The sequence below is a fragment of the Lycorma delicatula genome, chromosome 1 (assembly GCF_047948215.1).
Source record: "Lycorma delicatula isolate Av1 chromosome 1, ASM4794821v1, whole genome shotgun sequence".
NCBI lineage: Eukaryota > Metazoa > Arthropoda > Insecta > Hemiptera > Fulgoridae > Lycorma > Lycorma delicatula.
In genome coordinates this window covers 89,020,732-89,047,017 of record NC_134455.1, presented here as the reverse complement: position 1 = coordinate 89,047,017, position 26,286 = coordinate 89,020,732, and the positions used below count along the sequence as shown (strand labels likewise).

General features: G+C 28.9%; 1 protein-coding gene across 1 annotated transcript in view; it reads right to left on the bottom strand.

The window, feature by feature from the left end:
• Dhc98D (Dynein heavy chain at 89D) overlaps positions 1-26,286 on the bottom strand; it is a 392,049-nt gene that overhangs the window by 129,836 nt on the left and 235,927 nt on the right. The window contains exons 45-52 of the mRNA XM_075354119.1: positions 23,041-23,225; positions 19,921-20,013; positions 17,791-17,943; positions 14,192-14,303; positions 12,481-12,701; positions 7,071-7,259; positions 3,659-3,865; positions 173-350 (exon numbers count right to left, since the gene is read on the bottom strand). Of these exons, the coding sequence (XP_075210234.1) occupies positions 173-350; positions 3,659-3,865; positions 7,071-7,259; positions 12,481-12,701; positions 14,192-14,303; positions 17,791-17,943; positions 19,921-20,013; positions 23,041-23,225 (1,338 nt within the window). The remainder of the gene's footprint in view (positions 1-172; positions 351-3,658; positions 3,866-7,070; positions 7,260-12,480; positions 12,702-14,191; positions 14,304-17,790; positions 17,944-19,920; positions 20,014-23,040; positions 23,226-26,286) is intronic.

Here is a 26,286-nt window from a genome sequence, read left to right as displayed (position 1 = left end):
TATCAACAAAAATAGTGTAAGAGTGGTTATGTTAGTATTATTCACCTTTCATTCTTTAATAACCATAAGGAAAAACAAATTTTATACTGCCCATGATCTCTTTTTTATGATTTAATTTTTTTTAAATGCAATAACTGTATTACAAAATATGAAATAAATATTATTTAAATACCTGCAGTGAATGCAGCTAATCTTGTAAGACTTAACTTGCCACTTCCACCAGAACCTATAATTAGCACATGGCCACGATCAATTCGCAGAGTTCTATGTATTCTAGTCAAATGTTCTAATGCGTCATCAAACAAAACCAAAGACATTTTTTGGTAACGCTGATTATATTCTTCTAATATCTTTTCAACAAAAAATCAGAATTAAAAATTAAAAAATTTAACAATACAAACTATATTAGAGATATGAACCAGATATAAGAGCAATATAAACAGGTAAATATATCTGTATGTATTGCATATGCCAAGGATGCATATAAAGCATGTGATGGTTTTCAGTTATCCCAGAAATGTCATATGCTGTTTCAGAACAGGTATGATAAACATCACTCAATATATTACATATACAATCAATATATTATATCTATATATGAATAAAAGATATAAATCTTTAAAAAAAAGATACAAATCTGTAGCATGGTTTCCATTGTTTTTTCTTTATATACCCATTGATTAGATTTTTCATTTATGAGCATTCCTTCTAATCATTATCCCCATATATCCCTCAAAAAGGTTGCTTTTAGGTTAGTTAAATAATCAAAGGACTCAAATTAACATAACAACATTTACTAGCTTTTATTTTACATTTTATAATTAATATTTATTTCAACTTTTTAATTGATTCAATAAAACTCTTAACAATTTTAATGTGATCATTGAGCTTGATTCTTGGATCCTTGTTTTTTTAAAATCAGGTTCAAACAAAGAGATATAATCTCAAATCAGAAGTTGCAACAAGCTTATTGGAATACTAATTCATAATATACACATTAGATGAGAATGCTCTTTTAACAAATTTTAATAATGACAGAAGTTAAATGACAATTAGTTTTTTGAAATCAAATTGTCGAAGAATCATTTGAAAGTTGAGTCAATTTTTTTTTTAAATTGATACGATTTATTGAACAGATTAAAGATCCAGTTATGTTCACCAGTTTCATTTTGGACAGTACCTTCTGAATGACAACTAAGCCCTTTTAAGTGCGCTACTATATTACTTTTGACAATTTCAGCTTGTTCCCAGAAAAAAAACTGTGAAGTTTCTCAAACATTTCACACTGTTCTTTTTTGATGCATGATTTCTCACCGGCCTCCGTGGTGCGAGTGGTAGCATTTCAGCCATTCATCCGGAGGTCCCAGGTTCGAATCCCAGTCAGGCATGACATTTTTCACACACACTACAAATGTTTCATCTCATCCTCTGAAGCAATACCTAACAGTGATCCTGAAGGTTAAACAAGAAAAAAAGATACACGATTCCTCAAAATCCAATTTCTTAATCATAGACTTGATTTTGCTACACATGAAAGATGACATGTGTCACATTATGACACATGAAAGATGGATATGGAATTATTCGTAATTCTAAGTTTAATTTATTTATTTTTAAAAAATATCAGATAATTATGCAAACTATTGAAGCTATTCACTTTCATGAAATTCTAGTCGAAAGGATGGTCTCAAAAAAAAACCTTAACTTAATGACTCAATTCAAACATCTTGTAAGGACTTTTTCTCGTGAAAGCCATCTCACTTCTGTGTGTAAAAGTAACGTAGTATGGATGCTGTCCATCTCTTCACAAAGATTTGAATAATTTGAAGTTTGCTGAATTGGTCTTAATAAAATTAATAATTTTAATTATTTCCTTTAATGAATCTGATAGGGTTTGGACAGTAGGATTTGTCTGTCAACACAACAATGACTCCAAGCTATGTGGGAGTGACTTCTTTGATGTGAGTTGTATAAACCTTGTTTATACAACTTAAGACTTGTTTGATGTAAATTGTATAAACCTGTATAACACCTCACATGAATTTTCACCACTATTTGTGCAGAGACCTCAACAATTGCCCCAATTAATTTCTTTTCACTAAAGTAATAATGAATGGCAATTAAATATGTCCTTGCCTGTGAATCTTTCAGTTAGGGGATAGCAAAATAAAAAAATGTTCTTCAAGCATGTTATCATTTAAATATCTTACATGACAAGTAAATTTGATAAAATGGAAACATCAGTGCTTTCATCCACAGCTTTTGAAAATAAGGGACTCTTTTTTATTCTTTCAATTTAGATTCAATGTCATCAGACATGCCATGCCATTAATTCTTTGAGAAACTATATTGCTTGAGAAGGAATATTGTTAGTTTTTCAGACACAGCCTTCACTGAACATACATTAACACCATATTTGATACAAGGAAATATAAAATTTTCAGCAATAACTTATTCTGTATTCAACCTCATTCTCATTGACTTAGTTTGCAGATAAGTCATAACTTAAATTAAAGCCGTTACAGTTGCTGAAAAAAAACCAACATCTTTTTGTTTATAAATTGGATTGTTTTGTCTCTACATGAAACATCAACAGAAATTTCATTCTACTAACATTAGATAATAACAATTGGTCCTCTGTGTACCTCCAGAGGTATGTATAGTTACAGAGGTAGACTGGGAGTTATAACATTACTATAGCTGATATATACAATTACTTTTCATTAAATCTACATTAAATACACATAACTGCAGAATTTCAACATACAACAGAATTGATTTCTCTCTGTACATTCTGGGTTCCTTCAAAAATTCAGATTGAGTTTTTGAAATTCAAATATTTGCTACCAGATTACTGTATGATAACCAAAAATATAAAATACATCAACCAACACTTAGCAAATTAAATACTCTAGCATTTTTGTGTTTTTGCATATTTTAAATGTGCTACTTTTGCAACAAAAGAAAAGAAAGAAAAAGTAAATAGTCATTCCTAAATATACACTTCCGGCAAATCAGGCAACAATAACTTTTTTCTCATTGTATAGGATAGTATTTTAACCTACAAAAAGGGTTCTTATGTTTTTTTCAGTTTTAATAAATCAAAAAACTTTCAAGGATCTTCTGATCAATTTATTTACAAATGAATTAAAAAGTTTCCTTTATGGAAAAAATAACAACACTACAATTAATGAACTTTTAAATATGATTAATTAAACAAACCACATTTATTTAATGTGTACAAATAACATGTATTCAAACATTTTTTTAATGCCTTCAAAATTTAAATTTTATTTATTTATTATTTATATAAGCTTAGGTTTTGCCTCTGACTTTTAGGCTTACATTGTGTTTTAAACATTGCATTTCAAACAATCTATAATCAGATGCAATTCTTTTTTGCTTTTTTTATTTTTTTATATTAAAAATATTAATAGTAATATCTAAATACTAAGATTATTTATATTAAGTTATAAAATTGAAAATTCAAGGCTAAAGAAGTGATATAATGACAGAAGATTCATATATTGATATACTTAAATAAAATATAACATTAACATTCCTTTGAAAAAGGATTCCATTATTTTGAAAGTGGACTCATTTTGCATTTAATAATTATTTTTTTGTCATGCTATTTGTAAAAAAGTAATTTCGTTACCTCCTGGAAAATATGATACACAGCCTTATAATCAAGTAAGTCTTCATAATTTCGTATACTCTCTTCTGGTCTCGTATCCATATCTTCCAAAGCATTACGATAATCACCAAACAAAGAAGGTTCCCTCATAATATATGTAATATTATCTTCTCCATATATAATAACTTTTAAAAATTCAATAACATGATCGAACATAACTTTCCTTTCCTGAAAATAAAGATTCATTTCTCCAACACACATGTAAAAAAAGTAACTAGAACATGATATAAAAATGATGAGCTACTATGATTATTTTTTAGTTGTATTAAATAGTTATAAGATGACAAAGGAATCTGTGGTTATGAGAAAAAAATTAACTAAATAAGGTTTGTAGGTAATATAGTGAATTTGAAAGGTAAACAAAAGATATTCAAGAGAAAATTTGAAAATCAGATATTATAAAAATCAATGTTATGAAAATGAAAGTAATGAGAACAGAAGACAATAAACCAATGAATGTCAAGAAAAAAAAGTTAGAAGAAAAAAGGAAGAAAGTATAAGAGTACAGATACTTAGAAAGAAAGAGAATATCAATATGAAAAGGAGTTAAGAAACAAAATAGCAATGACCATACGACAGAAAAAATGATTCTGTAGCAAAATTAAGTCAAAAGTTAAAAATTCTTGTAAGAATCCTATTTTGTAATGTTTGTCTTAATTGATTCTGAACATAGACATTGCAAGAAAGGTACAAAAAATTTCCACTTACTTGACGTGTGGAAGGGTGGAAACAAATAAAATCATGTGGATGGACAGGTAAAAATGGAGAGGATGATGATAATAGATGCTTAATCAGAACAATGCAGAATATGAAAGGCAACTGATTGAGATGTATTATGAAAGGAAAAGGAAGAGGTTGAAAAATAAGACAAGAAAAATCCATACAATGTACAAAGAGAGAGCAGGAATGAATAAAAATTATAATCCATCTAAAAAGAAATAGGAACTACCAGAAACTTAAATGTTTAGTTGGAAATTTAAGATAATTGAGATGAATACAATATAAGAGACCTGCTTCAGGGAAGACAAGTATATAATGACAATTACATATAAATAGATTCTACAGTACATTCGGAAAGTTGCTGTGCACTAGAATGATTATGGAAGTGTAATGACAAAACTTTCTTAATTACTCTGAATTTTTACATCATTATTTACAGAAATGGACATTACAATAACTGGAACAGTTATAAAAGGTATTGAAAATGACCTCCTCCAACATCAGTAAAACACTGCAAGTTTCAATTTATTTTCAAACATTTTAACCAGCTGATGTAATGGAATATGTTATATGTATGCAGTTTTTGGTTTTTCAATCGTACATGGTCTGTTGCAATGCACTGATTGCTTCACTGCCCCCCATTGAAAGTAATCTGGGGGAGTCAGATCAGGAAATTATGCAAGCTACAAACCCCTCAAAATGATTCATTCACCAAACATTTCATTCATTGACCTGTTAGCTGTATGCACTGTGGTGCCATCCTGTTGGAACCAACCGTGATTAATTTTCAATTCAGTTAAGTGCTAATGAAGTTTGTTAAAACAGCACTATAAACTTATTTTCAAAAAAATATTGGAACAACAATGTTCATTCTATTCACACTAACCCAGATTCCAATTTTTGTTTTGTGTAAAGATGGTTCATGTAATTCATGGGGATCAGTTTTTGACTAGAGTCATGTTATTTTGTGAATTAATATACCCTCCTAGATAAAATCATGCTTCAGATAGTCTTACTAGACTAGATTAGTCTTACTTACTAATCTTACTGCCTAGATTCAGCAGTATTTAATAAATAAAAAGCCACTCACTATGTAGGTGAGCAATGCTGCAGCAGTATATACTTTTGAGCATGTGTGCCATAAACAAATGCCCATTAACTTTTGTTTCATTAAAGATATCTGAGAAATCAAAATACTAATACTCAAGATAATTAATCACAATTATTTTGAAAGTATTTCAAATGTTTGAATTCCCAGTTTTCTTGTTTCAGTGTTAATTGAATTAGTAGATTCAATATCGGGCCTAATTCAATGAGTGACAGCAAATTGTGTAAATTGATAAGACTGTTCAGGGACAGGTGGGACAGTGTCCATGATGAAACACAATTGGGCTGGCCTTCTATAATTACAGACGATTTGGTGGGTGAAGTTAATGCAAATATTCATGAAGACCAGCGATTCATGATTTCCACTTTATCACTGATATTCCCACAAGTTTCAAGGTTAGTGCTATACAAAACTGTTTCTGAAATCTTGCAGTTCAAAAAACTGTGCTCGCGATGGGTTCTCAGGCTGCTTTTCAGAAAAGTAGAATGGCTAGTGCTTTAACATTTTTGACCTGATATAGTGAGAAAGGAGATGAACTTTTGGACTACATTGTTTCACGGGATGAGACATGGGTTTCTCACATTACTTCAGCATCAAAGCGGCAGTCAATGGAAAGGTGACATACAATGTCTCCGTTCAAAAGTCAAACAGACAATGTTAACGTGCAAGATTATGGCAACTGTGTTTTGGGATAGACATGGAGTCCTGTTAGTCGATTTTATGCCCAAAGGGACAACAATAAACTCAGCTGCAATACTGTGAGACCTAGACGAAGCTTCAGCATGCCAAACAGAATAAGCGACATGGTCTAGTGTTAACTGGAGTTTTGTTGCTGCATAACAATGTACACCTCAATCTCCTGCTTAAAATCTTACAGTTAATCAGATCTTTTGAATGGGAGTAAATGGACCACCCACCATACAGCTTAGACCTTGTGCTGAGCGATTACTACCTGTTCTGCTACCTGAAGGAGTTTCTCGGTGCTCAGCAGTTTGACACTGATAAAGAAGTGAAAACAATGGTTGAAGACTGTTTATCTTCACAGGCGACTGATTTCTATGATGTGGGTATAAATAATTTAGTAAAATACTATGATAAATGTTTAAATAAACAAGGTTAACTATGTAGAAAAGTAGCATAAGTGTTCAGATTGAAATAAAAAAAAAAGTTTTTGACAATATCTTTACTAGTTTTATTTGTATTAAAAAAAAACCTTACTTAAAAAACAGCACTTGTAAATACAATCAGAATTTCAATTTGATAATCCATCAGACAGTATTTGAGGGAGACAATCTTATAAAAACGGTTTTATTTTAATGTACAATTTAATAAAATAAATTAAATCATGACTGAGGATGCCCGATCCCGCAAAAGTACTATCATGATAAAATTAAACTAAGAACTGTCCTATCTCAATCTTTTACTAGGTGGTTTACATTTGGAGAATTTAAAATATAACAGTACAGAGAAATAAAAAAACTAATTTCAATAAAATAATTATTTTTAATAAATGGAAAAACTAATTAAGGAAGTAGTTATACATACCTCATCACTAATGAGACGATCAAACAGCACACGAGTAATTTCATTTCTCCATAATCTTAAAAACTGTCTATCGCTAGTATAAAATGCAGCTTTTGACTGTACAAGTCCAGCAGTTATGCGAGATAAATCACGTAAATTAAATATATAATGAAATTTTGATGGAGTTGCAGGCAGCTCTTTTGTAATAACCTGTAATTATTTTTTTTAAGTTAAAATATTAGCTAATATTTCATTTTTGTTTTACAATTTTACACATAATAAGACTGTTTTATTACAATATCGTAACTTAAGATTATTGTAACTTCATAAACAAGTGATGACTCTAAATAAATTAAACAAAAAGACACAAAGCAAAGCACTATACCAAAGAATTTACACCTTTAAATTAGTTCCAAAGAAATCCTTAATTTATGCTTGATTACCCAGAAAATAATTTTTTTAAATTATTTTAATGGAGTAAATAATCAGAAAAATAACCAGAAAATTCTATTTGCAATATGCACAAGTAATAAAATACCACACTTAGTGAACTATGTAATACATTTATGAATTTAACTAGATAAATTGAAAAAAAGACATAAAAGTAGGGAAAACTATTTTTTTTTTTACATGGAAAGCACAATTAGAAAATGTACAGTGACACCTCTCAAAAAGAAAAAAACAAGAAGAATAAGAAAACATCAATCAGTTAGATATATAAAGAAAAAAATTGGAACAAGTCATATATAAAATAAAACCTTGATGAAAAATCTGGTTCAAATCCCTGACTACATTGAGAGTGGAAATCCTGTATTAAACATTATGTACATTGCTCATAATATACTTTTAAATACATAATACTTTAATTTTTTTTTTATTTCTTATTTCATGATTAGTTTATTACAAATTACAAGAATTATTACAAAAGCTTTTATAATTTTTTACATCATTTCAGTTTCTTCATTCATATTGCAAAATTTATTAATTAAAATAAATGTTTAATATAGTAGAGATCTGGTACCCAGACATGGCAGAATTGGTCTTGGCTCAGTTCTGCAAAAATCAGATCATAAATAACATCCCAGTCTTTAAACAGTTTATATTCTCTTCTCCTCAAAACATTATTAAAATTTCAAGTAACACACATAACTATTAATTTTTTCTTTTGATTAATTTGACTCCAGCCCAGGTGTAGAAGTAAGATGTTAAAAAGTAATTTTCAGAAAACGACACTGATAAAACATTGCCAAAATTAAAAAATTATTGGCACTTTTAATAATTAAACTGGATCAACTGTACTTACAAGTGAGTTACATTTATACTTCATTATCTCTTTCTCAATTCTTATATTTAAAGATGATTAAACAGATTAATTCATATTAACAAAAATGAAACAAATTACTGAGCCTGCATGGTCTTTTTGAAGCAATGATTTTGTGAACATCTTCAGTTTTTTCCAATATTTTAAAATTAGCCAAATTAATAATATTTATCAAATCTTTATAAAATTTCTTGTGATAATCATGAACAAATTTAGATTTTCACAAAAAAATCAGTTTTTCTTTTGAATTTGCAATTACTGAATCAGTTCTGCCGAACACATTAAATTTGAATGTTACTATTCTAAATCTGTAAATGTAACATTTCTTTAAAATATCTAACTATTCTTTTTTTAATATTATTCTTATTAATGATTCATTATGTTTTAAGAAGCCTTTGGTTACACTAGAAAAGTTTTTTTGAAAAAATACATCATAATTTAAAAAAAAAAACGTTATAAATTTAATTTATAAAATTAAAATACTTTAATCAAATAATGTTACAACAAAGTTGGAGCCATTGCAACTTATCCTCAAACTTTTCACAAAAATTTGTTAATTTTTTAATTTATTTTATGCAACAATTACAACAATTCTGAAATCAAAGATATACAAGCCTGCATAAATTTGGGTTGGGGAATGTTTTTTAATTTTTGATAATTGATTCTTATGCATTTTTTAGCACTGAATCTGAAAATAACCTTTATTTGTTTCCTTCCATCACATCAGGATTTTTCATGAATCGCAAATTTCAAAATTTGTAAAAAGTTGAAAAATTGTGAAAATGTGATATAAAATAGACATAAAATGTTTTTTTATTTAATAATAAATTAATATATTCACTTTTTTGGCTTATACTATGCATTGTTATAGCTAAGCAGTTGAGTGGTTTGAAGAGGTGAGTGTATTGATGGGGGGGGGGGGGGTTGAAAATGATGAGACTGTAAGAAAGCTTGGCCAAGAGGTTATGACAAGACTTAACAGGATGTAACATGTTTATTGGCAGCTATCCACACTACTCATTTACCATGCAACTACTATCAGTGTGTGTAAATCAAGTTTTTTCCCATCCTCTGTGATCAAACGTGTTTTTGTTGGTGGAAAATACATTTTCAGGCCATAAACCAAACTTCCATTTTCAAAATGACTTCAAGAGGCTGCAAAAATTCTACAGACTCTTTTTGTTACATTTGTGGTGAGTTAATGGTGGAAAGGCAAAAAAGAAATATAACAAGTTTTGTTCGACAAGTGTAGTACCTCACATATTTCAGAGTGAAAATAGGAGATCAAGATAAAACTTGAGCACCCCACTACATTTGCTGCAGATGTGTTGAAGGAGTTAGGTGGTGCTCAAAGAGTGAACAAGAAGTGTTAAGATTTGGAGTTCCAATGGTGTGGCAAGAACCATGAAATCACACCCCAATGATTATTACTTTTGCTCGACTGGCGTTTACAGTTCCAATTTAAATTTAAAAAAATCATCTATCCATTCACTTTACACCTGGTTCCTCATGATCCAGATGTACCAGTGCTAATTCCACCAAAAAATTTATCTGAAACAGACAATTCCACAAGTGATTTAAATAAAGATAACATTGAGGAGCACAAACCCATCTGTGCACTAGAGCTTTATTCACAGTCTGAACTAAACAATTTGGTTTGAGACCTACATTTGACCAAAGAAAATTCAGAATTGCTTGGTTTGAGGCTTAAAGAGAAGAACCTGCTAGCAGCTGGCACCTCATTTTCCTGGTTCAGATACAGAGAAAAGGATTTTCTTTCATATTTTTCAGAAGTGGAAATAGCCTTCTGCACTGATGTATGTAACTTGACTCCATTTAATATTCCGTACGAAAGAACTGATTGCAGACTGTTCATAGGTCCATCAAAAAGAAGCCTTAAAGTTGCCTGTTCTTCTTCACAATGTGAATACGTATCCATCAATACCTGTTGAATAATCTGTCCATTTAAAAAAAGGAACAATAATTTGGAATTTGTTCTCAATAAAATTAAATACAACAATCATACATGGATTGCGTGCAGCGATCTCAAAATAAAATTATGCTCCAAGAACAGCAAGGAGGATACACAAAATTTCCTTGTTTTTTGTGTGAATGGGATAGCACAGACAGAGAAAATCATGAGATAAGGAAAGTTTGGCCAAAAAGAGCTTCATTAGAACCTGGAACCAAATGTGCTCTGAAAAGTTCTCATAAATTTGAATAAGGTTCTCCTTCCACTTCTGCATATCAAGTTCAGCTTGATAAAGCAATTTATCAAAACCTTACTAAAAGAAGGTCAATGTATGAAATGCATCTGTGACAAATTTCCAGTCTTATCAACCGCCAAACTAAAAGAGGGTGTCTTTACTACTCCTGATATTAGAAAACTTCTCAATGATTGTAATTTTGAGAAACAAATGGAAGTTACAGGAAAAGAAGCCTAGGGAGCCATTAAAGATGTAGTAACCAAGTTTCTGGGCAATAAGAAGAATTAAAGAACTTCAAATCAGTAGTTGAGAACATGCGCAGAAGTAAAAAAATTAAGGCTGTTACATGACCTTGAAAGTTCATATTCTAAATTCACATGTGGACTATTTTCCTGAAAATGTGGGTGCATTAGTAAAGAGATGGGTGAGAGGTTTCATCAGGACATGAAAGAAATGGAAAGGATGTATGAAGGAAAATGGATTACTATGATGATGGCAGACTATTGCCAAATGTTACACAGAGATGAACCCTATGGAGAACATAGAAGGAAAAGCACAAAGCAGAGTATATAAGCTGTCCAAAGAAAACTTCAACACATGGAATAAAACTGTAAGTATTTTAAATACTTCATCATTAAGGGTGGGTGAAGAGGGGGAATGGTTTCCAAAGGCATGATGTACCTTAAAAAAATTAATTAAATAAATAAAAATAAATTAATTTAAAACTGCACTATAATAGAAATTAAGGGGTCAATGACCCCACTCGTCCACTCATCTGACCACTCAACTCTTTGGCTATAAAAATGCATAATATAAGGCAAAAAAGTGAATATATTATATTAATTTATTATAAAAAAATGTTTTATATCTATTTTATTGTATCACATTTTCACGATTTTTCAACTTTTTACAATTTTTAAAATTTGTGATTTGCAAATAATCATGACCTGATGGAAAAAAATGAAGGTTATATTTAGAGTAAAAAATACATATGAATTAAAAAAAAATAAAAAACACAACTATCACAGGCTTGTGCTATCTATTTTCAGTAAGAGGACATTAGCATAAATTAGCACAATCAAATGTTAATAGTGAGCTTAATATTAATTCAGTGAGTTTATACCAGTTGAAAATCAAAATGATGAACATCAAAACTGGCCATATTTGGATCAAGCCAACCTTTTTTCCTAAAAAAGGTGTAAAATAAAAGTGTGTAAAATATGGTCAAATTCAACACTTTTTCCTGAAATCCTCATTCGATGCAATTATTCAAAATGATCTGACTATATATTAAATTTCATTGTCTATCCAGATAATTATACACTCCTGTGTTTAAACTGTGTATGTAATCCAAATGAAGGGTAAATGTTATTCTTTTTAACAAAAAATTATCTAGATTGATCTCTTAATATTGTTTTCTGCTTTTTCATTTATAAGACTAACTCTATTTAATAACAATAAAGAAGTAAATCATTACTTTATTAATATGACAAGCACTTATTAATATTGTATTCATTTAAAAACCAAAAATTTGTTTTAAATTTCAATCAAAGCAATTTTTTAATTAGGTATGAATAAAGAGAAATCATCAGAAGTGCACATATACCATAATTTAATGAGATTACTCAAAATATAAGCAATACTATAAAAAATTTAAACATAAAACCAGCAAAACTACCATTTAATTTTACCTAAAATTTTTTTTTTATACTGAATGGAAGAAATATTTATAATTTATAAAAATTATTGTGTTATTAAATTGTTTTTATTATTGTGTGTTGTTAAATTAGTAATTTAATAGCTTACTGCAGGTTAGGTCTTGAAGGTTTTTAAACTTTATTAGATAAACTATTATATTTCACTTTAAATTAAACTCTAACCATGAAGTAATATTAATGTATACCTTGTAAACTTGTAGCGTCAAAGTAACTATTCTTTCAGCTAAAAGTTGTATTGAAGCATTAAAATTGTTTGCCTTCACATGACCTTCTAATATTGATTGATATATGTGAGTTACAGTATCATCTGATGGAAATGCCATATTCCATACACTAAACATCGATATAAATCTTGTATCAACTTCATTGCGACCTCCACCAGCTTTATCCATTGCAGCAAGAAAACCTATTCACAAGTGGAATGAAATAAAAGTTAAAACAAAGGCAAAGAAATACATTATTGACACATAGTACATTTCAGAGTCCCTTATTTGAGAAGGATTTTGCAGAATTGTTGTCTATTATTAGATAAACAAATTCTAAAATAAATGTACATAAAATGGTAGTCATATTTTCATAAATATTCCAATGATGACAATTAAAGCTAAATAAAATGATAAAGAATAACAAAACTCAAAGCTTGTATCTAAACAAATTTTTAATCAGACTAGTTCTTTATCAGCAAACATTAAAAAAATAAATAAATGAATAACTTAAAAAGAAATAGGTACTGTTAATTTATTAGCAAAATGTAATATATAATGTAATTTTTCTGGTCAAAATGTTTTATCTATATATTTGTTTCTCAACTCTGGAATAATAAAAAGGGTGTCTTTGTGATCTACACGAATAGTATTTCAATTTTTACTACGTTTCAGCAAAGTTAGACATCCCCATCATTCTAGCAGTTAATTTAAAAACCTAAGTTTATAAAAATGTTTCTCTCTCTGCTTTCATCTTTTTTAACAATCTGTTAATCTTTTTCAACATATTTACATGATATATTGACAAATAATTACTGTTATTGAAGTACATATTACAATTTTAGTGTTTAGTTTTTGACAAGAGGTTGTGGTTTAGTTACATTATCCTTAAAACAATCTGATGAGGATTTTCAGTCATCTACTACCTGTCTTGTGCAAATTAACAAACCGAGGTTAATGACATCATGCCTTATTTGACATTAAATACAGCATGGGCAATGTGCATCAACAATTTTTTGAGAAGCCTGTCAAAATAATTAAGATGTTTCGGTTTGTCTTTTTTGTTGCACAGTTGTATACAGTAAGATTAAAATATAAATGATGGAAAATCTTATGGCAAGAATTTACCCCATTTTGTTGTGATAAATTACATGACAATTTTTTCAGACTGACAGAAATTCTTCTTTGAATATTGGCTATGCCCTCTAGAGTCCTAATGTAAAAGTTGCCTATTTCATTTTGTATTTGAACCAAATCCTGTTGTTCACCATTTTTTAATCAAATTATGTGCTCTACTCTTTGCTGAATACTGACATCCAGAAATGTTGATTGAACCAGAAATGATCCAGAAATCCAGAAATGATTCCATAAATATTGAACACATTTCTTTAAAGGATTTAGAACACAACTAATATTACTCTAGAGAATCCCATCATTGGTCTAGATATTATATATGCATACAGTTGTTCCTGTTTACTAATATTATTTACAATTTATGACTAACCTTTCTAATTATTTTAATACTAATTCTTCACCATCTACAATTGTCACTTATTAATTTATACTTTATCATATTTAATAAAACACACAATATAAATATACTTAAAGCTAATTAATTACCCAAGAAGAAAAATACACTTACTACTAATTAAGTGTACTTAAAATATAGTTTTAAGAGTACTAATATACTTACTAATGTCTCTTATCATCATCCAATTCAGATCCTTTTCTCTTCCATAGAATCCACCTTTTTCAAAAAGTAATTTTAGAAGAGCAATTGGCTGTTGAGTTCCATAGGAGTCAACCTTAAAAAAAAATAAATAGATTTTTTGTTTATGCAAGTATGTGTACATACCTCTAGAGTTAGTACATTCATGTTTTACAATCAGGCAATCAATCTAATTTATAATTTCACATTTTAAATTTTACATGAAATAAAAAGTTTTCATTTTATTAACTTTCCAAGCTCCATTCAAATTCAAACCATCATGCGGTGTTTCTGATATGGATGGCTTTATAATTCATTCCTACACTACATATTTGGAGCTGTTGCTCTACATTTAATCTATACTTATTTTCAATCATGTTCTGCTTTACACTAGTCAGAGAAGAACTCAGTTACTGATCCCGACTAAGTAGCTTTTACTGTCACTTACTTTAAGCCAATTTTTTGCTGGCTAAATTATTTTTATCATCAATCAATCAATGAAAATCAATATTTTTAAATAAAATCAGAATAATTCCAAAAAATATTGTTTGTACATTTTTTGTAGTTTTAAATGCATTCTTCTGGAGTGATAACTGTGATTAAAAATTTACAAGAAAAATATCTATTTGTATAAATTAAAAGGTCTGTCCATCAATAATTTTTATTTAGAAGATTACAAATAGCATAGATTTATTTTAAACTTTAATTAAGGAACCTTCCATATTTTTTGAGAAACATAATAGTATTTTTTTTAAACATAATATTTCTGATGTTTTCATTCATTTTTCAATGCAGTAACCAATAATTTTTTTAAATGGTCAATTCCAACTTTATATGACATTTTAGTGAAAAATATTCCTAAATATAATTATTTCTAAACATAATGTTTTCAGCATTAATCCAAGTAAAAGAAAATAATTTAGTCTGCCACTTAAATAAATATTAAATTTTATTCAATTTTTGGTAATGATACATCATTTTAGTAATATTTATATGTATTTCTTTTAAAATTAAATGGTACAAGTAATGGTGTCACCTGTTTAAAAATGGCAAAAAATTATTCTTTTGTATAAGTATTTTGTTGAGGGAATTGTTATTTTAGTAATGCTTTCAATCATAATGGAATATATAACATCATGAAGGATTTTTTATCCCCAATTATCAAACTAAATTATTGTCAGTTAATAAAGTAAAAATTATTATACCCAAAGAATGTTCAATAAAATTAAGATTTTACAGTAAATCATGTTTCCAAAGAGGTAGATAACATTATTTTTTTTTAATTGGCTGTAACAAATGTCAAGAACAGGTAGAAATATCTTCCAAGTGATATTTTCTGCAAAAAAAAATATATATTATAAAAAGTATGGGATTGCTACTAAAAAAAAATTATATTTTCCACAATATTGGAAAATATACAGGACATCAGAAATTTGGACATCATTTAATACTGTCAAAGATATAGTAAAGGCTCCCCCCATTTAAAAAGACTCTTGGCTTTTACTAGGTCTGTAAATAAAGTAATGAGACTGGTTCAGAAAAGCCTTTTTTTTTATCACTTTCAAAATAGTTCCCTTGGGAAGCTACACAACACTTCAAATGGTTTTCCCACTCTTCATAACATGTTGGAACTCAGAAACCGAAATATTCTTCAGATGATGGGCTACATTTTTTTTAATGTTATCTACTGTTCCAAAATGGTGTTCTTTGAGGTGTTTTTTTAAAGTCAGGAACAGGAAAATGTTGCAGGGACTCAGGTCAGATGAATAAGGTGGTTGAGGAACTACTGGAATGTTTTTCTTTGCCAAAATCAAATTTTCTTTGTGGAAATCAATTTTGCACAGGCTTTTTTCATATCCAATTCGTTTGTCAAAATTTGATGGAATATAATTTGGTTCGTTCAATTATTCTGCAGACATTCTGACAGTTAATCGCTAGTCGTACATTATCAACTCTCTGATTCGCTCAACATTGTCATCACTTTTTGACGTTAGCAGTCTTCCAGAGCATGGATCGTTTGCAATTGATTCCCAGCCATCTCAAAATGCTTTAAACCACCTAAAAACTTGGGCTAATGACAGAGTGTCATCTTCCTTCGCCCTTTTCAATTCTGAAAAAGTTTCAGTAGTATTCTCACTGAGTTTAACACAAAACTTGATTGCACAACGTTGCTCATAATTAGTATCACCCATTTTTGTAATGCACAACAAAAAATCGTTTCACGAAAAGTTTGTTTATTTCTCACATAGCAACAATAGACAAAAAATATTATTACCTAATATAAATCAACTGTTCATATAACCACATGTTTACTAGTAACTTTACAGTGTTGCCACTTTGGCTTCCAAAAAAACTAATCTCATTACTTTATTCACAGACCTTGTATAATTTCTAAGATGCCACTGGTGTCCTTCTTGAAACATATACTATACACACAAAACTAAGTGAAAAGATCTCTGCAGGTTTAAACTAGCTCTGCAAGTAAAATAAATATTATTTGCATTTCTTAAAGAAATGGAAAATACATTACAAATTAAATTCTTAAATTTCTTGAAGAAATATAAATGATACTATATTTTTAATTTTTGTATGCTTCCACAAAATTGAATGCTAAATTCATTCAATAGTAATAAAAATTTACATAGATGTATAAAATAAGTAAATGTCACAAAGTGGCAAGAATTATCTGAATCAGTTACTTCTAAGGATAATGCAGTATTTAATATTTATCTCTACAAATCCAGTGCCAAAATACATTAATGTAGACTACTCAACATTCTTTCTATATTGATTTTTATTCCACTGTAAAAAAGTAGATTTTGGTTCTACCCATATTTAACTGCTCTATGAGAAGAAGATGACATGTACATCAAACACATGAGGCAAGTGTTGTACAGATTTACACACTGACCTATCCTGAAATTGCCATTAATTAAACTCAGATCATTATCAAAAAACTCTCTTTCTGCATTTACAGGAAATGATTAAGTTGAAATTTATTCCAATCACAATTTTTTAATTCTCTCATCCATTTTATTATTGAAGCCACTTCTACAAAACTGTGTGTAGTTTTTCAAATTCTTTGCATATATGCACATAAAATTCATAAAATGTAATTGGCCATATTGATGAAAAGTTTTGTTTGATAGTGTTAGTTAATTTTCCCTATTATGAGTACCTCATGCTTAATTTATTACAGTGGTTTTTAAGTGATTTTGCATTCAAAGGTCAGTCAATATAACTGCTGCAATTTAATTCAAACATATTTTCCAAATTTTTTCTAAAAATAATTCCCTTTGCAGACATGTGGATTTTTTTTAAGTCATATCTAAAAACAAGAGTTCTAGATGCCAAAATATTTTGTATTGGAAACTATATTTTTAATAAAATTATAAATGCAATATTATCTTGTCTCTTTGACACCAAACACTTTCTGTAATACAATTTTTAATAAATAAGTTTTAATGGATTTAAGTTTTAATTAAAGTAATAAAAGGAAACATGTTAGTTTCTTGAAAATATATAAACTAATTAAAGATAAAAACACAATAATATTTTTTTAAATTGTCTGAAAAAAAACAAACCTGAGGCATATTAAGATCATCAATGAAACATATAAGTTTTTTACCAGTAGGAGGTCCATAAATATTTTTAGTTCGTTTCTCAATACAAGATTCTATATTTCTTTGAATATCCATTGATGTTGTTCTTGATGAAAAATTTACATGTAACTGAACCTAAATATAGAAAAAAAAATTATAATTACAAACAAACAATAAATTATAATCAAATACTTTGCAGAATTATGAGGGCAGCAATTGTTTTCATGAAAATATGCAAATCAGTACATTATTTACCTATCTTATAGCTCAATATTCTATTCTTAACCTGTATTTTTTATGTGATTCTATCTCTTTTCTCTAACAGCACTGATTGCTACAGTGAGTAAAACCAGTAAGCACCTTATCTGTAAAGTCTGTTTAAAAAGTATCTGATCTCAGGATGTGAAAAAAAATGACTTAATTATCTTCCAACGTCTCCTTTGAAATAGTTCCCTTGCAACTCCAGATACTTATCTAATAGTTCTTTCATTGCTGGAAATATTTTTTTCCTAGTCCTCTTCTGGCATGACAACTAACTGTGCTGATGAGCTGTCATTATGTCTTCCCGTTAAATTTTAACTTAGCAGTATATTCATCTGAGGAACTACCAGAAATCACAAGGGGCCATATCTGGTGAGCTATGGAATTCCATCCTTGTCTAAGAAATACTGAATAGATGAATGGGCAAATGCATTATCGTGATGCACTTGCAATTTGTGTGATACCCAAAGATGCAGTCTCATACCCTTACTGTAACACAAACATAAATAAGAAACTCCACACAGTAATGTTTGTGCACAATTTTGTCAAATAGTCAGTATCACTTTCACTTTCCTCCTAATTCATCTTGCTTTCTTCAGCCTTGAGGTGATGGTAACCTTTACTGTGATAAGTTAGTTTCCAGGTCATATCTATACCCAAGAATAATCACCAGTTGTTATAGTCTTAACAAAATTAGGATCACTGATGACACATTCCGGGAAAAGTTTTACAACGAAACAAATATCTCTCTTAGTTCAGTTCAAAGCAGTTCTGGAAAAATTTTTAGGCTACTCTGAACATGCCCAAGTCGTCCGTTAAAATCCTGTGTTTAGAATCATCACTAATTCCAATCTCTTTTGTAATTTGTTGGTCAATTAGCCAACAATTTTCCAATATCAAACTGTACACATTTTAAATTCAAATTCTTGATGACATACTGATATACTGATCATCTCAACTGAGTTCAACCTGTTATATGATTATTATATAATTTTTAATTTATGTCACTTTCACAACTTTGTTCTTGAAAACCTGCTTAATTTTACTAATCTTTCACTTTGTACATCATCAAGCTTTTGGCAGAACTAATGCAATAACATTCAATAGGTTCTCTAACATTATGCACAAAATGCAAATCAAATACATGTCATAAAAACACTCACTACTAGACAATGGATGCACTCTATGAGGTTACAAAGAAAACACATGTGTAAACTATACACTTATTTATACTTGTGTTATGCTCAACCAAATCTTACTGCTTCAACTCAAAATTTAGATAATTTTTGAGATATTATTGATAATTATTCTTCAGATAATTTTTTTAGCAGATATTATTATATTTATTTCCATTTTGAATTTTTAATCTCATATTATCTTTTTAATATTTCAAATCGCCTGCAACCTGGAATGATCTTTTACCTTTACCTTTTCTCTAAATCAAAACATGATTCCTTTACAAATGGTAATTGTGGAATCATGACATGACCTTTGAGTACCAAGCCTTTTCTGATCTGAAACTATAGTATTGGGACAAAACTGTAAACATTTATTCTATCCAGATTTTGTACTACTTTCCAACAAACCAGCAATTTAAACTTGTACTTTGGACTGTGCATCCTGTAAAATTTGCATTCAAAATTGTTTACAGTTTTAATAAGATAATTTGTAAAAACTGATGTTGTAACTATGTGCATATTCTTTGTATCAATTGTATGTGCATCCAATCAGTGTTTTCTGCTAAAAATCATACACAGGTGCACCATAGTGTAAAGTAAACAAATATATAGAACTAAATCTAAGGGGAGAGAAGTAAATAATACTAAATAAAAGTTATACAGCAATACTTACATAAATTTCATTACTCAATCGTCTTAAAAACTCATGTATTGTTGCAGTCTTTGCAGTACCTGTTTCCCCAACTAATACAACTGGTCTTTTAATCTGTAAATGCATCAGTATTGAATTTAATAATAACTATTTTTAAAAACAGTATATTTTGAAATACAACTTTAGGTAGCTTAACAATAGAAAACTCAGACTGCAATGTACATCAATAAATTTATGCATGTTCCAAGTGTTTTAAAAAAGAGTTTAGAAAAAGTTGTATTTTCTTCAATACTTTTCTTTTAAAAAGAATATTTTTTCTTTTTAAAACAGTATATATATATATACTTTTATTTTTTCCAACATTATATAGTACTATATCAAATAAATTATTTAAATCCACCAGACACCAATTCAAATAAAAGGTAAGAACACTTACCCAACTGTTGTGATTTTGGAGTATTAATCCATTATCAGTAGACAGATTTTATAAATTATACACAATTATAAATTAAAATATATAATTAAAACTTTGAAAAATCATTAGTATTTGTATACTAGTGTTATAGTTAAAACTTCTTATCTACCATGCTATGATAAAGCATGATAAGATAATGATTCATGGTAAGATAATTATCTTACCATGGTAGATGTAATAAGTTTTAATTATGACACTTTGTATATATATATATATATATATACTAATGACTTTTTTAAATTTTAATTAATTTGTGAAATATATAAAATTGCAATTTATAAAATTTATCTGCTGCTGATGAAGTAAATCTCTGAAGCACTACAGATAGGTGAGTAGTGTTCTTACTTGAATTGTATCTGGTGGATTTTTAAATATTTATTTAAAAAAAATATTTTATACACACACACACACACACACACACACACACACACACACACACACACACACACACACACACACACACACACACACACACACACACACACACACACACACACACACACACACACACACACACACACACACACACACACACACACACACACACACACACACACACACACACACACACACACACACACACACACACACACACACACACACACACACACACACACACACACACACATAGATAAAGGTGGAAGTGTAAAAAGCTCCCTCATTAGGGGGAAAAAAAAAATATGAAATCATGAAAGCAAATTAAACTGTTTTTAAAATGGTGAAAAGTTATCTACTTTAGTAATCATTACCTAGAATATCATCCATTTACTGTACTGGTTTGAACTTTCACCACAAAGGTGCATAATACATATGCATGAGAATATAATGAACAGTTAAACATCTGCTGCTTACCAAATATATTAATGCATCATCAGGAATCAGTAGAAACCCACAAACCTGATTTGACTAATCCATCACTGATATAGGACAACTTCTTCTTCTTCTTCTTCTGAAAATCAACTTACCTGATAACCTTATAGCAAATATTGCATCTTTAACTTGTGGTAAATTATTTTGGACAATAGCAACTACTTGCTTTACCAAACTTCTCTCGACCAATATTTCTCAAAGCGTATAACATCAAAAGTGGTCAAACAATTCATTAAGTTCAGTTGACTTCATGCTTATTTTGTGGCAGCATCAGCTATGAATTTCTATGCAGCTTAGAATTGAGCAGAAACTGGTCCAGAATAGCATATATTAAGAACAGAGACAGATGCACATGTGGTTCAGAAATTATTAGATTTGTAATAAATACATAACTTTAGAAAACATTCAGAATTTTGGGTAGTGACAATTTTTTTCTTCAGTACTGTAGTTCAGAAGTTTCTAATTTAAATTTCACCAAGCAGAAAAAATCCTGAGTCAGCTTCCAAAAAAAGAGAAACACAAAAAAAGAAAGAAGATTCTCTAGATTTAGGTAATTTATTAAAAAGTTGAAATAAGCAGTATCCTTCTGGGAACCAGATTTTATTTATTGCTCAGAAAGGACCCCCTTTAAATATTTTGTACAAGATTGTTTCAAACTATAATTGCTTCAATTTCCTGCATCCCTCAATATCATGCACAGTGAGGAAATCACAAAATATTATTCTTACCACATAGAAAAAAGAATTGCCATTTAAAATTTTAAAAATTTCTGTGAAAATTGTTCATAATTCTATTTACTTCAATTTTCAGTACCTCAAATCAATCAGTTAATAAAAATAAAAGTAATAAAAATTATAAGATTTCATTAAATTAGGGTATGTAGTTTACAGGTAATCTTGTACAAATGGAAACAGATACAAAATTGAGATAATAGAATAAGTAAACCAATCAAAGCAAAAGCCTTTGATTCGGTTTTGAATAAAATGCAAAGATTAAACACAATTAAGCATGAAATAAAACACATCTAAGTAATTCTAACTAATCTTTTGTAGCCATAAATTGATATTTAACTGCCTAAATAAAATTATTGAGAAACTGACATGGACATACTTCGTAACTTCTAAAATAGTCACTTTACTCTGCTTATTTCCAATGTTTCATTAGTTGCTGTTTTGTGCCAGAAGAAGAGGAGTTTTAAAGTAGCAAGCAAAAAAAGATTATATGTGCTTATTTCTATTCATTTCCTGCTTTACTTTTAGTTGTTAAATCTCATGATTTAACAACTGAACAGACCATCTAGTTTTAGATGTAAATAATTTTTTCATTAACAGTACTTGAATAATGAAAATACAACATTTCAATTTACCAATTGATTTTAAACATGTTAATTTCAAACACACAACAATAATATTAGTTACCAGTAAAATCAGAAGAATTATGCATAGTAATTTTTATTATTTTTAAGTCAAAATATTAATACTATTGAGTAATTAATTACTTACACTATGTTGTTACAAATTAGTGTATTTTGAAATATAGTTTGGAAATGCTTGTTTTAAAGTCACAAAAAACATGAATGTCAAACTTCTAAGCACGCTCGAAAAAATTTTAATGCTAGCTGAAATCTTTAATATCACTCACAAAATGGTGCAGATAAATGAATATTTGAGTATTTAGAGTTATTTGAACAAATATTCAAATAAATATCATAAATACTTTTAAAAAAGATCATATACACAGATTGTTGATTTTCATATTATTTGTTAGTAATGATAGAATATTTAAAAAAAACTTACATTATTCATTAAACTTAAAAGCCATGTAATTCTAGATGAATCTTCAGTAGGAACAAGAATATCACAAAACTGTTTCTTGTTGTCGTGAACATATTTTTCAGTTAAATATTTCCAGGATATCCAAACTTTTCGAAAATGATCACAATAAAAGGTATAAAGTGTTGGATCTGATCTTGGAGAATTGTCTAAATTGAAAATTAGGTTATAAAAAACATATCACACAAAAACATTTCAACATTTTAAAGATACATATTTCTACTGTTTACTAAATTAAATTGGGTTCTAAAAGAGGATTAAAATTATACTCACCAATTATTGTCTGATTGATTAAAAAAAAATTTCCTGCAGTAACTTCCTTATTACATACATTGTCAAAAATATTAAGTAGACTGTTCTGCTATACATTATGTTTTATAGTAATATTACATTTTACATTAGTTTTTTGTTTATTTCTTTTTTTATTTGTAAAAAAAAAAGTTTTACACTACATTCAGAAAGTTGCTGTGCACTGGAATTATTGAACTCTTATTACTTTGTATTTTTACTTATTATTTTATAGAAATGGATATTACAATAACTGGAATGGTTTATAAAAGGTATTGAAAAATCACCTCCTCCAACATCAATACAACACTACACACATTTCAATTTATTTTTAAACTCTATAATTAGTTGGTGTACTGGAATAACTACAATATATGTCATAAATGCGGTTTTTAGTTCATTAATCCTGTGTGGTCTGTTGAGATACACTGCTTATTTTGGTGCTCCTCATAGAAAGTATCCAGGGGAGGTAGATCAGGCAATTGTGCAGGCCACATACTCCTGAAAATGATTCATTCACCAAAGACATTTTATAAAAAAGTCACTGACCTATTAGCTGTGGCATCATCTTGTTGAAACCAATCATAACTGATTTCCACTTCTGTTAACTGACTAAAAAATTTTCTTAAAACAGCACAACAATGAACACTATTAACTATATTTTCAAAAAAGATTGGACCTACAATGTGTGTTCTACACACTGACCCAGACTCCAATTTTCACTTTGTGTAAAGATTGTTCATGTAATTCAAGGCGATTAATAGTCAACCAAAGTCTGTATTTTGTGAATTAACACACCCTTCCATATAAAACCATGCTTCATCTGTAAAAAACATAATGTCAAGGATATCTATGGAATTTTGATCAATAAAATGTTTAAACCATTGACAATAATTTAATCTTTTGACATTATCTGTAAGTTTCAGTTCTTGCACACATATTTCTTTGAAGGGAAAAGTTTTAAGTTCTTTTCTTATGGCTTTATGAACAATAACAAGTCCAATATCTTGCTGCTGTGCTAACTTACACATTGATGTTTTGGCCACAGCATCCGAAATATTAAGCAGCTTCTGTTTGTTTGGTTTAAGTGGTCTTCCACTTCCATCAGCATCTTCAACAGAGCCTGTAGCCAAACATTTTTCGATAAGAATTTGAACTGCATTGTGGTGAGAAATAGGAGTATTTAGAAACATTTCAGAAACTTGTGCTTCGCTAATTCAATGTACTTGCCACCTTCACGAAAGACTTATTCAACGAGAAAAATACATTCCTCTACCAAAAGAACCACTATGTTTCTCACAATTATTGATTCTAATAAACAAAACAACATGAAATGAAATGAAGCACGCTAAATCACAACTCAACAACTGACGTCTTGATTAATTACTGAGCAATGCTCAATGAATCCATAGAGCAACCAATCTAATGCCAAAAGAACAGAATGCAACAAATAATTCTAAACCATACTGCACAGCAACTTTCTATACACATTGTAGTTTAAAAGTTGGGCCTTCTTTTTGCAATAAGAAAAAAAGGAATAATGACCGTGTATAGCTATTGTTCAAGTTACCACACAGAATGTGGTAATAAACACATAATCATTGCTGTTGCAATGATTGTGTGTATATAATAAACATGTAACAGGAATAACTTTCATGTCATGTATTACTGCAACACATCCGATGAAGTAATGCAAGTAATCACGTGAAATGTTTTTAGGCTTATAGTGGGAATAAGTATGTTAGTACAAGAAACATATGATTTAGTAGTCCTCAGAATTCAAATCAACACAGTAGTACAATTAGAGTAATAACATTTAATGTATTTATAACCTAGTTAGTCATAAGAGTTTGTTGCAATTGCAGTTACAAGGACTATAAAAACTGTAAAATAAACTAAACAAACAGTAAAATTAATCATCTGTAAACAAATTAAGATAATTTTTTATGACAAATAATTTTTTATGAGTATAATATTACAATAGTGGTACCAAATATTATTTTTAATGTTATTAATAAATCCTCAAATAATAATTGCATTTTTTTAATCTGATTTTTATTTATCTATTTTTTAATTTGCTCATAAGTAATTAATTATATTAACTCCTTAGAATCAAAATAATGTTTAGTGCCTCATAAAAAGAAATATTACAGTCGAACCTCTATTGAGAATCCTGGGAAAAAATTCATTAAATAGAAATTTTCATTAAATAGAAGTTCTTCAGAAAAATTATTGCTGAATTGTATGTATGCGCTGAACAATAGGGGGAGTATGTATTAAATGTTTTCTAAAAATTCTATTTGTTATGTCTACGTATGTAGATAAATGTCTCTTTTAGATAAATGAATAAAAGTTTGCACAGAAATTTTACTGCTCTATGTTAGTTAATGGATTTTGGGAAATTACGCTACATTAATATATAGGCAGACAGTAATTGCAGAACATGTGTTTAAATCTTTTGTTAGAATTTTATTGTTAATTTGTTATAAGAGAATCTTAGGAATTTTCGCTTTCTAGTTCAATAAAAATAACCTGTCATTCTTGACTGTTGTCAAGAATACTTTGTGTTTGTATACAGGTACAATTTAGGTACGGAAATCAAAAGAATAACTACCTTAAACTCACAGAGGTATCCAAAATACTAAATTTAACGTCATTATTTTTAAAAAACATCTCATGAAAATTACGGTACATTACTACATACTGTATTAAGTTAATATGCAGTATGTCACAATTTTGTTATATAGAGGTTGAATACATTAAATAAGGGTAGTTTTACAGTGCAGTAAAAAAAAAAAATTGTAAAAATAGAGGTTTTTGTAATAGCAGGGGGTTTGACTGTAAACAAAGCAAACAACAGTCAATGTGTTCAATCCTTTAACGATTGTGGTATAAAGATTAGGCAGATTATGGGACAAAAAA